Source organism: Bufo bufo, chromosome 1 (assembly GCF_905171765.1).
Source record: "Bufo bufo chromosome 1, aBufBuf1.1, whole genome shotgun sequence".
NCBI lineage: Eukaryota > Metazoa > Chordata > Amphibia > Anura > Bufonidae > Bufo > Bufo bufo.
In genome coordinates, this window is record NC_053389.1 from 523,505,664 (window position 1) to 523,519,043 (window position 13,380).

Here is a 13,380-nt window from a genome sequence, read left to right on the forward strand (position 1 = left end):
GCACTGCATTCAAAACTGCACCAAAAACTGCTGTGGGGGACTCCATAAAGCCTCCTGCACACCACTATGCCATGTACTCATCTATTCCTGCCATGTTTTCTGTCTTTCTAGAGAAAACCTGTTGGATATATTGGTAATTATAAAGTCTATTGGGATGGGTTTTCATCTTCCAGTGCATGGAATCCGTTCACTGTCACCAGTAAGTATGAAATACATTACATGACGCTCAACCATTTTTAAACTCCAATCATTTTGAAGTAAAACCGTAACCTATCATTTATGAAAAATCGTGACTATCTCCGGAACTCATAGAAATGAATGGAGCGGCCACGCACATGTGTGACCAGCTGCTCCGGTCATTTTAGAGGAGCAGCAAGGGGCCTGTAAGAGGTACGGGGCCCCCGTTCTGGTGATTGGTGGGTGTCCCAGTGATAGGGCCGCCCCTGATCTGATAGTTATCGCCTATCCTGTGATTAGGGGATAACTTGTACCTACTGGAATCCCCCTTTAACAGAGGAAACAGATGTAGACACAGCATCCTCAATCAGTGCTTTGTCTTTATTTGTCCAAAAATGATATACAAATGACCATTTTTTAACCTTGGGCTACTTTCACACTGGCGTTTTGGTTTCCGTTTGTGAGATCCATTTCAGGCCTCTCACAAGCCGTCCAAAATGGATCAGGATCCTTTCAGAATGCATCAGTTTGCCTCCGTTCCGCCTCCATTGCTCTCTAGACGGGGACACCAAAACGCTGCTTGCAGAATGTAAGTCAATGGGGACGGATCCGTTTTGACTGACACAATGCAAAACGGATCCGCCCCCCCCATTGAATTTCAATGGTGTTCAAGACGGATCTGTTTGGCCAATGTTAAAGATAATACAAACGGATGCGTTCTGAACGGATGCATGCGGTTGTATTATCGGTGCGGATTTGTATGTGCAGATCCATGACGGATCCGCACCAAACGCAAGTGTGAAAGTAGCCTTAGTTACAGCTGGTCTTTTTCAAGTAGTCAGTCCCTACTGTGGAACAAAGAATTTGCCAAGAATCGCCCCCAAATCTCAAAACTGTATTTTTTAGGCACTAAGGGGGAGATCTATCAAGACCGATACTTTGAGCACAGGCCTTGTTATAAATTAGGTGCACCCAGTGGCATGCGGGGTGGTCCGCCTCGGGTGCCAGCTGTCAGGTTGTTGCCACCTGTGAAGGGGTGCCACAGCACATGTTGCACACAGGTAAGAGATGGACAGCTATTGGATTCCTTCTCCCTGACAGCCTGCCTTCTGTGTTGCTGTGCACTGCTTATAATCCTGTCTCGGGCGCCTCTTCTCAGTATCCAGCACCTGCCCAGTCCTCTGCTCCCCTCCCCCAGCTATCTGGCATGCATGGCCACCACTAATGGATTGCAGGGTGGTCGTAACCATGGAAACGAGCAGTGTATAATATGATGGAAAAATGTGTCTATCCAGCAAAGGAAGCAATAAGGATAATAATGATACATTAGTAAGTGCCTCGTATTAACCTTATCTACATGATGAAAACTGATTGTAGTGGTGGCTCGCTCCCTATTGCCTATGGTATGCTGCTGCCAACCCAATAGAGAGGACACCCTACCTCTCAAAAGAGAAGAAAATTGAAATAGAAAATATATTGGGCGAGCACTCTAACATCAAACACACATTTATTATATAAAATGATATCAAACACTATAAAATCAATATAGAATCAATGAAATCACAATGTCCACAAAGGGGGCAACTAATGTGTGCCACTCTGAGAGTCCGTAATAAATGAAGATCTCCTTTACCATACAAGTGCATATACTGCTCTTTGTTTCCTTATGGAGCTTAGAAGGTTGATGTTATATCGACAAAAAAAATAATAATCGCAATTGCTGCAAGTGGTGTTATTACTTTCGGGTAAGTTCTGATACAATCCGAAGAGTCGTAGTATCAATAGTGATCGTATTTAGTCAAATTGTAACAGATGGTAGTGTCGGCTAGTCAGCCGCTTACCTCCTTCCTGCAGGAGTTATTCTGGCGTCTCCACTGATCTTACCGAGGGGCGAGCGGTGCGGGGAACTCCGGCGTCTCGCGTCGCACTCCTCGATTAGATGTTCTCGAGGTCTGTATTGACAAACTCTCGCGGAATCACGCTTACAGGATTTCTCTCTGGTCCGGAACTGATGTCTCTGGTATGTCGAGTCAGAGCCCGATGATGTCTGCATGGCCATGCAACTGGAGATATTTCGACAGGTGTGTATTTTTGAGGACCAACGGAACGGAGCAACGGATGTGGACAGCACACGGAGTGCTATCTGCATCTTTTGCGGCCCCATTGAAGTGAATGGATCCAAAATGGAATGGAACAAAACCACGGTTGTGTGAATAAGCCCTAAAGAAGAAGAAATCTACTTTGTGTGGGAACAACAGCAAACGTGAAAAGCTCTGTGTCTAGACTATGGCCTCATGCACACGGCCGTCGTTTTGGTCTGGATCCGAGCCGCAGCTTTTGCAGCTTGGATGCGGACCCATTCACTTCAACGGGGCCTTCAACTTCAACCGCGTGGTGTCCGCATCCGTTGCTCCGTTCCGTGATCCGCGAAAAAAATGAACCTGTCCTATTCTTGTCCGCGTTTTGCGGACAAGATTAGGCAGTTATATTAATGACTGTCCGTGCCGTTCCGCAAATTGCGGATCGCACACGGACGCCATCCGTGTTTTGCGGATACGCAATTTGCGGGCCTCAAAACACACAACGGTCGTGTGCATGAGGCCTATTACTGAGGCAATTAATTTTCTTCTTCTCAGTAGTAAATCTCAGCACAGTCTCATTTGCTATTTAATGTCTTTTAAGCTATAAAAAAAAGATTTATGATGACGAGGAACATTGTCATTTTTGTTGACCAGGGACCAGCATTTCAATTGTCTTTCAAGAAGTGCATGAAATTTACATAGTTCTTACAAAGGTAGGTGAGTATCAGAGAGTTAGGCCTCTTGCACACGAGCGTATGGCTTTTTCAGTATGGGTTTTTATTTCAGTAGTGTTTCCGTTCCGTTTGTGATCGGTTTTGCGGAATACAAACGGAAACGGAAGCATACAATAATGTTTAAACAGTAAGGCCCCTTTCACACGAGCGAGTATTCCGCGCGGATGCGATGCGGGAGGTGAACGCATTGCACCCGCACTGAATACTAACCCATTAATTTCTATGGGGCTGTGCAGATGAACGGTGATTTTCACGCATCACTTGTGCGTTGTGTGAAAATCGCAACATGCTCTATATTCTGCGTTTTTCACGCAACGCAGGCCCCATAGAAGTGAATGGGGCCGCGGATGCGGATGCGGTGCGATTTTCACGCATGATTGCTAGGTGACGATCAGGCTGGGGAAAATAATAGCATTCTGAATACAGAATGCAAAGTAAAATAGTGATGGAGGGGTTAAAAAAAAAAATTTTAACTCACCGAGTCCACTTGATCGCGTAGTTGCGGATCTCTGTCTTCTTCTGTAATGTTGAGCTGCCGGCTAAGGACCTGTGGTGATGTCACATCACATGGTCCAATCACATGGTCCCTCACCATGAACCATGTGATTGGACCATGTGATGAGCACAGTGCCATCACCACAGGTCTTTTGCCAGGTCCTGAAGATAGAACAGAGACCGGCAGCTATGGAGCAGGTAAGTTAACTTTTTTTATTTTTTTTAACCCCTCCATCCCTAATTTACTTTGCATTCTGTATTAAGAATGCGATTATTTTCCCTTATAACCATGTTATAAGGGAAAATAATAAAATCTACACAACACCTAACCCAAACCTGAACTTCAGTGATGAAGTCCGGGTTTGGGTCTGGGTACCAAACATGCCGATTTTTCTCACGCGGGTGCAAAACGCATTAAAACGCTTTTCACTCGCGCTGAAAAATTGTGCATTTTACCGCATCTTATCCGGGCAAAAAACATGACGCCCGTGTGAAAGAGGCCTAAGTACATAAAAAAATTGGTCTGGGCAATAATAGGACATGTTCTATCTTTGAACAAAACGAAAATATGGAAACGGAATGCATACGGAGTAACTTCTGTTGTTTTTGCGGACCTATTAAGATGAATAGTTCCGCATACGGACCGCAAACGGAACACAAAAAAACTGAACGGAAACGGAAAAAAAACATTCGTGTGCAACAGACCTTATCAGGACTGTCTAAAAAACTGTCTTTGTTGCCTATAGCAACCAGAGCTCAGCTTGTGCTGTGATTGGTTGTTATGAGGCACAAAGAGAGCTTTTCTTTAACGGAGTTATACTGGAAAAGATAATGATGACTTTATCTTCAGGATAGGTCACCATAATCACATCAGTGGGGATCTAAGTCCTGGCATCCCTGCTGATCAGCTGTTTCAGGAAGCCGCTGTGCTCACTGGAGTTCTGGTGAGTGATGCAGGCTCCCAGCAGCTTTACAAGGACAGCGCCGTACTTTGTATAGTGGCAGTGATTGGTATTGACTTGAATGGGGCTGAGCTGCAACTGGCCATGTGACCAATATACAGTGATGTCATGGCCTAGGAAAAGGCTACGACGCTCAAGGCCTCTTCTAACAGCTGATTGGAGGGTGTCCCGGGTGTCGCACCCCCGCAGATCTGATACTGATTACCTGTCCTGAGGATAAGGCCTCCGTTCCGTTTTGCGGATTCCATTTGCGGTCCTTATGCGGAACCATTCATTTCAATGGTTCTGCAAAAAAAAACTGAATGTACTCTGTATGCATTCCGTTTCCGTATTTTCGTTCCGTTCAAAGATAGAACATGTCCTGTTATTGCCCGCAAATCACGTTCCGTGACTCCATTCAAGTCAATGGTTCCGCAAAAAAAAAGGAATGCATACGGAATGAATCCATATGTCTTCTGTATCCGTTCCGTTTTTGCGAAACCATCTATTGAAAAATTTATGCGCAGCCCAATTTTTACTTACTGTTTAAACATTATTGTATGCTTCCGTTTCCGATCCGGAACGGAAACACTACTGAAACAAACAAAAAAAAGAAACGGATCAGTTTAAAACAGACCGCAAAACCATGCGGTCGTGTGCAGGAGGCCTAAGTCATAAATATATTTTCCTGGATAACCCTTGACAGTTCTGATTAATCTGCCCGATCTATTAGTGAGGCAGCTAACCGACTACTGTGGTGTAATGTTGAATTTTAGACATATACCAGTTACCACTTCTTCTAGACATGCATGAATTTTTTCTACGTGAAATAGAGTTCAAGCCTCATTGACTTACTGACTGTCTTCCAGCTTCAGTTGGTTCAATTGAAAATTATGGAAAGTAGTAGCAGGGGTATAAAGTCTCGGCCACATTGCAAATTTTTATCCAACTCCTTCCCCAGCATCTTTCAAAAGAAAAACTCCTGCGGCTAGTCAAGACTGCCCAGTGTCCATACCCCCTCCACTTACTCAGTAGTTATGCCCACTTAGTTCCCCAACGCAGTAGTTATAGCCTCTAAGTCCCCCCACCCCACACAGTAATTATGCCCCCTTAGTGCCCCCACGCAGTAGTTATAGCTTCTAAGTACCCCTACACAATAATTATGCCCCCATTAGTCCCCCCCACGCAGTAGTTATAGCCTCTAAGTCCCCCCCACACAGTAATTATGCCCCCTTAGTGCCCCCATGCAGTAGTTATGTCCCTATAGTGCTCTCTTCATAATAGAATGCCTGTTCATACCCCCACACAATAATGCTCCCCCTTAATGCTCACACACTGTGCTTCCCTTTATATTATTATATACTCACCTAGCCCCATTACCCTGAGGAAATGGAGCACATACCACTCTCCCCAGCCAGTGACAGACAGACATCCATTATGCTCCGGGTCTTGCTGGTTGCACCCAGAGAAATCACTAAGGCCTCTTTCACACAGGCGTCATGTTTTTAGCCCGGATAAGATGCGGGTGCGTTGCGGGAAAATGCACGATTTTTCTGCGGGAGTGCAAAACATTGTAATGCGTTTTACACGCGCGTGAGAAAAATCGGCATGTTTCGTACCGAAACCCGAATCCGGACTTCTTCACAGAAGTTCGGGTTTGGGTTAGGTGTTGTGTAGATTTTATTATTTTCCCTTATAACATGGTTATAAGGGAAAACAATAGCATTCTTTATACAGAATGCATAGTACAATAGGGCTGGAGGGGTTAAAAAATAATAATAATTTAACTCAACTTAATCCACTTGTTCGCGCAGCCCGGCTTCTCTTCTGTCTTCTTCTTTGAGGAATAGGACCTTTGATGACGTTACTGTGCTCATCACATGGTCCATCACATGATCCATCACCATGGTGATGGATCATGTGACGGACCATGTGATGACCGCAGTGACGTCACCACAGGTCCTTATACTGTGCACAGCAAAGATGAAGACAGAAGAGAAGCCGGGCTGCGCAAGCAAGTGGATTAAGGTGAGTTAAATTATTATTATTATTATTTTTTTAACCCCTCCAGCCCTATTGTACTATGCATTCTGTATTGAGAATGCTATTATTTTCCTTTATAACCATGTTATAAGGGAAAATAATAAAGATCGGGTCCCCATCCGGATCGTCTCCTAGCAACCCTGCGCGAAAATCGCACCGCATCCGCACTTGCTTGCGGATGCTTGCGATTTTCACGCAGCCCCATTCACTTCTATGGGGCCTGCCTTGCGTGGAAAACACACAAAGAGGAGCATGCTGCGATTTTCACGCAATGCACAAGTGATGCGTGAAAATCACCGCTTATGTGCACAGCCCCATAGAAATTAATGGGTCCGGATTCAGTGCGGGTGCAATGCGTTCAACTCACGCATTGCACCCCCGCGGAAATCTCGCCCGTGTGAAAGGGGCCTAACAGTGAACCCCTTCCCGTCTCTGTGGGCCCTGTAGCAGCTGTTATGGCTGTAACACCGGTAGTTTCCACCCTGGGTGGTAGGTCTACATTATTGCAAGTTTGGGGTTTTTCTTTTTGAAGAGATTAATGGGTACATGTACTGGGCCCTTGTTATATTTATATATCACTGAAATACATGCTCTCATGGATCTATTCATTAGGCAAATGAAATAAACAAAGCATATAATAAGTCATTAACAGTTTTACATGCTCACATGGCCTTTTATAAAACTTAAACAACGTCTGAGTAAAGGCACAGAAATAAATCTGGCCATACACATATAAAAGCTGTCAATGGGACATATGGGTGAGTATTTAGCATCACCAAACACATACATAATGAAGCAAAATGGAAACGTACACGGGAATTGAAAAACTGTCAAACAAATCCCGCTTTTCATTAGAAACATCACTTTCTTCCAAGTTGTTTATTTTGAAGCATACATTGGAGGAACACCCCCTTCTTAACCACGTGAAGTGCTAAAATGACAGTTTACATGATAGGGATGTCTCTATGTCCACATGACTGCAAGCATTGGGCCTCTTCTCTGGATCGTTGAGAAAGGAAATCGAGAATGATATTGTAGTAAATGAATAAACTTCAAAACTTCAGAATGTGCTGCAAAAAGGGAACAAATGATAAGGCAAAAAGGAAAAACGTGATCACGTGTCTACCTTATCCAAAATTGAAGAAAATGTGTAATCAGAAAATTACCTATTGTTTACATCATATATGTTGTTAAAGAGTTTTTGGTGTTGTTATTTTAAATTTTCCATGTCAATATCTATATTTAAACAAAAAACCATAAAATCATGCAGTTATCGCACTGGTCACTAAGCCTAATAATAGGCGCCACTTTATGGTCTGTGCAGATCACTTACCCAGCAAACGATGATTTTTAAGCATGCTTAAAAATCTGGATTGCCTCATGAACGACCGACCGTGTGCACCCCGCATCACGGATGCAGACTCATTCACTTGAATGGGTCTGCAATCCGGGAGGTGCGGTGCGGAACGGAAGCACGGATCGGAAGCACTACGGAGTGCGGACCAATTCAAGTTGAATGGGTCTCGATCCGTCCCGGCCGCCACATGGATGTTGCCCATGCAACGGCCGTGTGCATGAGGCCTTACATTGCGAGATCATCGCTAAAGAGCATTCCTGTGAACGCTTGTTAATGATGAACTGTCTGACATTTGGCCAGTCTAATGGCTGTATTACACTGGCCAATACTTCGCCAGATAATCGCTAACAAGCGTTTGCATGAATGCTCGCTAGCGATCATCTTGCAGAGTAATACTGCTGCAGATTGCCCGATGAACAAGCAAACACTCGATCATCAGGCAATTCGGATTTTTAAGCATGCTTAAAAATCAGCACTTGCTGGTGGCAGATCGTGCTGTCTAATAGCGACCTGCCGCTGGCAAACCACTAGACAGTATGGGGACGCGCGATGGCATAACGATCACTCCTCCCCATGCTGCGGAGGAGATCGCTGCATGTAATAGCAGCGGTTTCCTCCGCTAGCTAGAAACGATTGCCAGGAGGGAATGCTTCCTTTACGGCAATCACCTACAAAATCGGGCTGTCTAATGCAGACTTTATACAGGCTTTATCTGCTTATCTATACACAGAAGTGATATCATTATAGGCAGGATTAGAATAACAGATAAGACAGGATCCACCATTCACAATAGTTGATTGTCAGAGCTTATCCATTCTTTCCTTGTACAATGACATCTGCACAGGTCACAGAGCATGCCTGGAAAACTCTCCTATAGAAGTCAATGAGGTCCCTTCACTCCATTGTGTCTATGGACCATGTGGCTGCCGTAAAGCAATCTTCTTAACGCTTTGTAAATGCTGTTAAGAACATCTCAGGCAAGATGGCCGCCCCCATAATCATGTTCACAAAATAGAATGAAAAAAATCTGTAATCAGGAAATAAAAACAGATTACAAAAAAGGATTTGTGTTATATCTGGTTTTAACTGGCAGAAACAAATCGGTGACACATTTCCTTAAAGGGGTAGATTTACTTACAAAGTTGGCCATACACATCAGATTTATGTCCATCTAAAGTGTATGAGGCCTCCTGAGTCATCTCCTTTGTTCTCAGGAGATAAGCCGCTGCCAGAGGTGTCTGTAGTGGCTTTCTACTTTATCCCCTTTCACTACATAGGCATGCTCTGCTGAGCTAAGCATGCATATGTATGGGAGGATCGGGAGATATTGTGGTCAGCCAATAGTCATCTCATGTGTTTGCTTTCCTTAAAGGGGTTTTCTGGGAGTTCAATATTGATGACCTATCCTCAGGATAGGTCATTAATATCTGATTGGTGGGGGTCCGACTCTCCACACCCTCTCTGATCAGCTGCTTGAAAAGGCACTGGCTTAGGCCTCTTTTACACGACCGTGTGTCCCCGTGGCCGTATTGGGGCCCGCATACGGCGGGTTTGCAATGCACGGGCCACCGCAAATCCGAAGATGCGGTGCGGAACAACGGAACGGAAGCACTACGGAGGGATCGCGGAACCCATTCAAGTGTCGCGATCCGCCATGGCCTCTTCAAACAGCTGATTGGCAGGGTGCTAAGTGTCAGATCCCTAATAATCAGATATTGGTGACCTATCCTGAGTATAGGTCATCAATTGAACTGCCAGAAAACTCTCTTAAAGGGGTTGAGCAGACATTATGATTGATGACCTATCTTCAAGATAGGTCATCAATATCTGATTAGCAGGGGGGTCTAACACCCGGAAACCCTGTTGATCATCTGTTTGAAGAGGAGGCAGTGCTCCAAGGGAGCGGCACTTCCTCTTCATTACCCTGCACTTCATCTCAGAAGTGCAGTGTAATACAAGTAACCTGCTCCATTCAAGTGAAATTGTAATCACACTACGCCACCACTCCACAGGAGATTACGCACAGTGTAACAACGAGGAAGCGGCGCTCGCATGGAGATCTGCCTCCTTGTCTCACAGCTGACCGACGAGGGTGCCAGGTGTCGGACCCCTGCCAATCAGATGTTGATGACCTATCCTAAAAATAGGTCATCAATATTAACAGCTGCACAACCCCTTTAACTGTGGAAAAGTATACAGAAACTTTGGCCTGTGTTTTTGAGTCATATTAGACATCACAAGGGTTCAGAATGGAGATGTCTGTCTAGTTTGAATAAAAAAGTCTCATAAGAAAGGGAGTAGAAGATTTTATAGTAATATTAATTAAAGTAGAAATCCAGTGTAAACCCCTAAACTTAAATGAAAGTACTAGAGATGAGCGAATCGAATCCCATGAAGTGGAATTTGATCCGAATTTCAGGATAAATTCGATTTGACTTGAAGCCGAATTTCCTCGAGCTTCGTGTAGGCGAATCGATTTAACCTGAAATAGTATAAAAAACAAAAAAATTCATTCTTACCTCCTCCATTTGCTTGCGATGGGCCGCCAGCCGCCATCTTGATTGAAGATCTCGGCCGAAATCCTAAGCGCGGTGACGTATGACGTCACCACATCGGTCGGAGTGATGATGAATCTCGCGCCTCGTGAGATTTCGCGCCAGATCTTCAAGCAAGATGGCGGCGGCCGGCCCATTGCGAGCAAATGGACACGGTAAGTTGGATTTAATTCTCATTTTAATGTTAATTTTACACTGTTTTTACACTCAGATGCCGCGATCATGAATGAACGCGGCATCTGAGGGGTACAATGACGGGGGCAGCGCTGTCGCAGCTCCCTGTCATTGCACCCGCTATTTACCAAAAAATGCGCTTTGTGACTAAGTAATTTGTCACAAAGGGAATTCTTTTGTAAAATTTGGCAAATCAGCTAAATCAAACTTTTTTAAAATTCGCTCATCTCTAGAAAGTACCAACATAATACTAACTACAATAGCCACAGAAGAATAATTCCACACTGACATGTTTACAGATTGTGAAAACTCTGCACATCTGGAGGTAAAAATGAGTACATGCCATGCCTGTTCCCAATTCTCATACTGTACACAGTCTCCTGGACTGATTCCGGTTTCGGTCACAGATCTTCTTATCAGATGCAATGTCAGCTGATGTAATTCATTTATATGGCTACAGCTCAACATTATAGAACACACTTTACTGGTACAACTTACAGCATAAACATAGAGTGAAACATGCATGATGGAATCAGCCTCTTACATTGAGCTGTGCATTTGTTATACGCTCTGTATGTTTCTGTATTCACTCTGCAGTATTACTGATCTTAACCCTCCAAACTGGTTACATAATTATCATTATAATAAAGGGGTTCTCCTCTTACAATATATTGATGACCTATCCTCCAAGATAGGTCATCTATATCAGATTAGCGGGGGCCTGACTGCCGGCACCCCGCCAATCAGCTGTATGAAGAGAACTCAATGCTCATCGATAGAAATGAGTGAATTTTAAAAAAATTAGATTTCCCAGTTCGCCAAATTTTTGGGGAAAATTCTTGGCGAATTACATTAAAAACTGCTATTTTCATGGCTGCAGAGAGCCTTTATAGTGGTGTAGAACACTGTGCCTTGCAGTAACACGCATAGGGAGTCTGCTTTGGTAGTGAAATAATACTGTGAGTCCGTATGACATGCAGATGACAGGCATCTCTTTTAGAATCACTGCACACTTCACGTATTTGGGCAGTCACAGGGCCAAAACTGACCAAATAACTCAAGTATGAACTTAGCCTTACAGGTCGATGTTAGCGCCAAGAAGAATCGCACTCCTTTTATACCATCGTCAGCTGATTCCACATAGATGTCTCCAGAACCTGTTCTATTAAACACTTATACAAGTAGAGCCCCCCCGACAGAGTGGAGAGGGTGTCAGCAGTAAGTTTGTGTTGACGTCACAGATTTTTCTGCCCTTCCTCTGATCCGTCAAAACAATAACCGAATGAACTGAATTCCATTGTCCTTTAATTGTTGAAATTTTTTATGTGAAACAGGCTTTTTTCTGGAAAATTGATGGGTGATTGTAGACCTCCTTTTGCTGTATGGACCGAATTACGTTGTTGTGGGTCCAGCAGCAAACATAATGAAGACTCGGATGACAACACACCAGCAGACTTTGCCTTTACCATCTATTCACAATTAAATCAAGCAGCTTCAGTAAGTTGAAAATATTGACGTGTTTTTATCTGCTCCATCTGCATTCAATCTCCACAGCACACAAGACATGACAGGAGAGCCTCTGCTTTGGAGTCCAAGTCCAGTTTCTTAAGATCAGGAGTTCCATCAGAATTGTGCGCAACATTCTTGCTCCCTGTGCAAAGCCATAACAAAAGGACTCTGTAGGCGTACACATCAGAGGAAGCTGAAGCTGGTTGACCCTATTTTAATTCAGGAGCAGTAAACAGCGGGAAGCAAATAGAGGTGTCTGAACTCTGCTGCTCTGTATCTCTTGTGAAGTCAATGTCTCCAACTATGCCCCTTTCGCGATTTACAGCAAATTCATTATTTTTATGTAGAGATCCAAGAATTATATTGAAGGCATGTAGTGTATGCAAGCCATGTGCGACCCCTTTCATCACTCTCATGCTGTTCTGCACCTGATTTGCCTGGGTGAACAGAGTCACACAAAAGGCTACACTACACTAAAGCCTTTTCAACATATAACATCGGTTCATACAGAACAAAGTCTACAATCACCCATCAATTTTCCCCAAAAAATGTCACATGACAAATTTCACCACTACGTAATTCGGTCCATACCGCAAAAAGGGCTTCACCACATATAACTGCTTGCTGAACAGCAATAAGGTCCTAATTTTTTTCTTCTTTTACACAGCGGGCTTTTTCAACAGATAAGTGCAACGCTGGACGGCGATTATATATTTATTTCACCACTAAAAAACAGCAAACAGGGCTGTAGAATATATCACTGCACTGCACAAGGGCAATTAGGCCCTAATTTTTTTCTATTTTTACACAACACAAAAGGCTTTTCAACAGATAAGTGCAATGCTGGACTGCGAATATATTTGTATTTCGTCAGTAATACACGGCAAACTGGGCTGTAAAATATCTCACTGCACCGCTGAACTGCAATTAGGCCCTCATTTTTTCATTTTTTTCTATTTTTACACAAAAGGCTTTTCAACAGATAAGTGCAACGATAAACGGCGAATATATTTGTATGTCGCCACTAATACACGGCAAACTGGGTTGTAAAATATCTCACTGCACCGCTAAATGGAAAATATATTTTTCCTTTTTCCACTAAAGCAGGCAAAAATGGGCTTTAAAACAGATAACTGCACCGTTGAGCGGCAAAGATTTTTTTCTTTTTTCCACTAATACATGCAAGAAAAGGGCTTTAAAACAGATAACTGCACCGCTGAGCGGCAAATATATTTTACTTTTGCCACTAAGACACGACAAAACACGACAAAAGGGCTGTAACTTTCGCACTTCACCACACAACAGCTGATTAGC

General features: G+C 43.7%; 1 protein-coding gene across 3 annotated transcripts in view; it reads left to right on the top strand.

The window, feature by feature from the left end:
* The window catches only part of CPED1 (cadherin like and PC-esterase domain containing 1), a 463,541-nt gene that overhangs the window by 406,354 nt on the left and 43,807 nt on the right, over positions 1-13,380 (top strand). For all 3 annotated transcript variants that reach the window (XR_005774778.1, XR_005774791.1, XM_040411583.1), the window contains exon 20: positions 112-199. Coding sequence is in view for 1 of the 3 variants with exons in the window: in XM_040411583.1 (XP_040267517.1) it covers positions 112-199 (88 nt within the window). In the remaining 2 variants the exon portion in view is untranslated. The remainder of the gene's footprint in view (positions 1-111; positions 200-13,380) is intronic.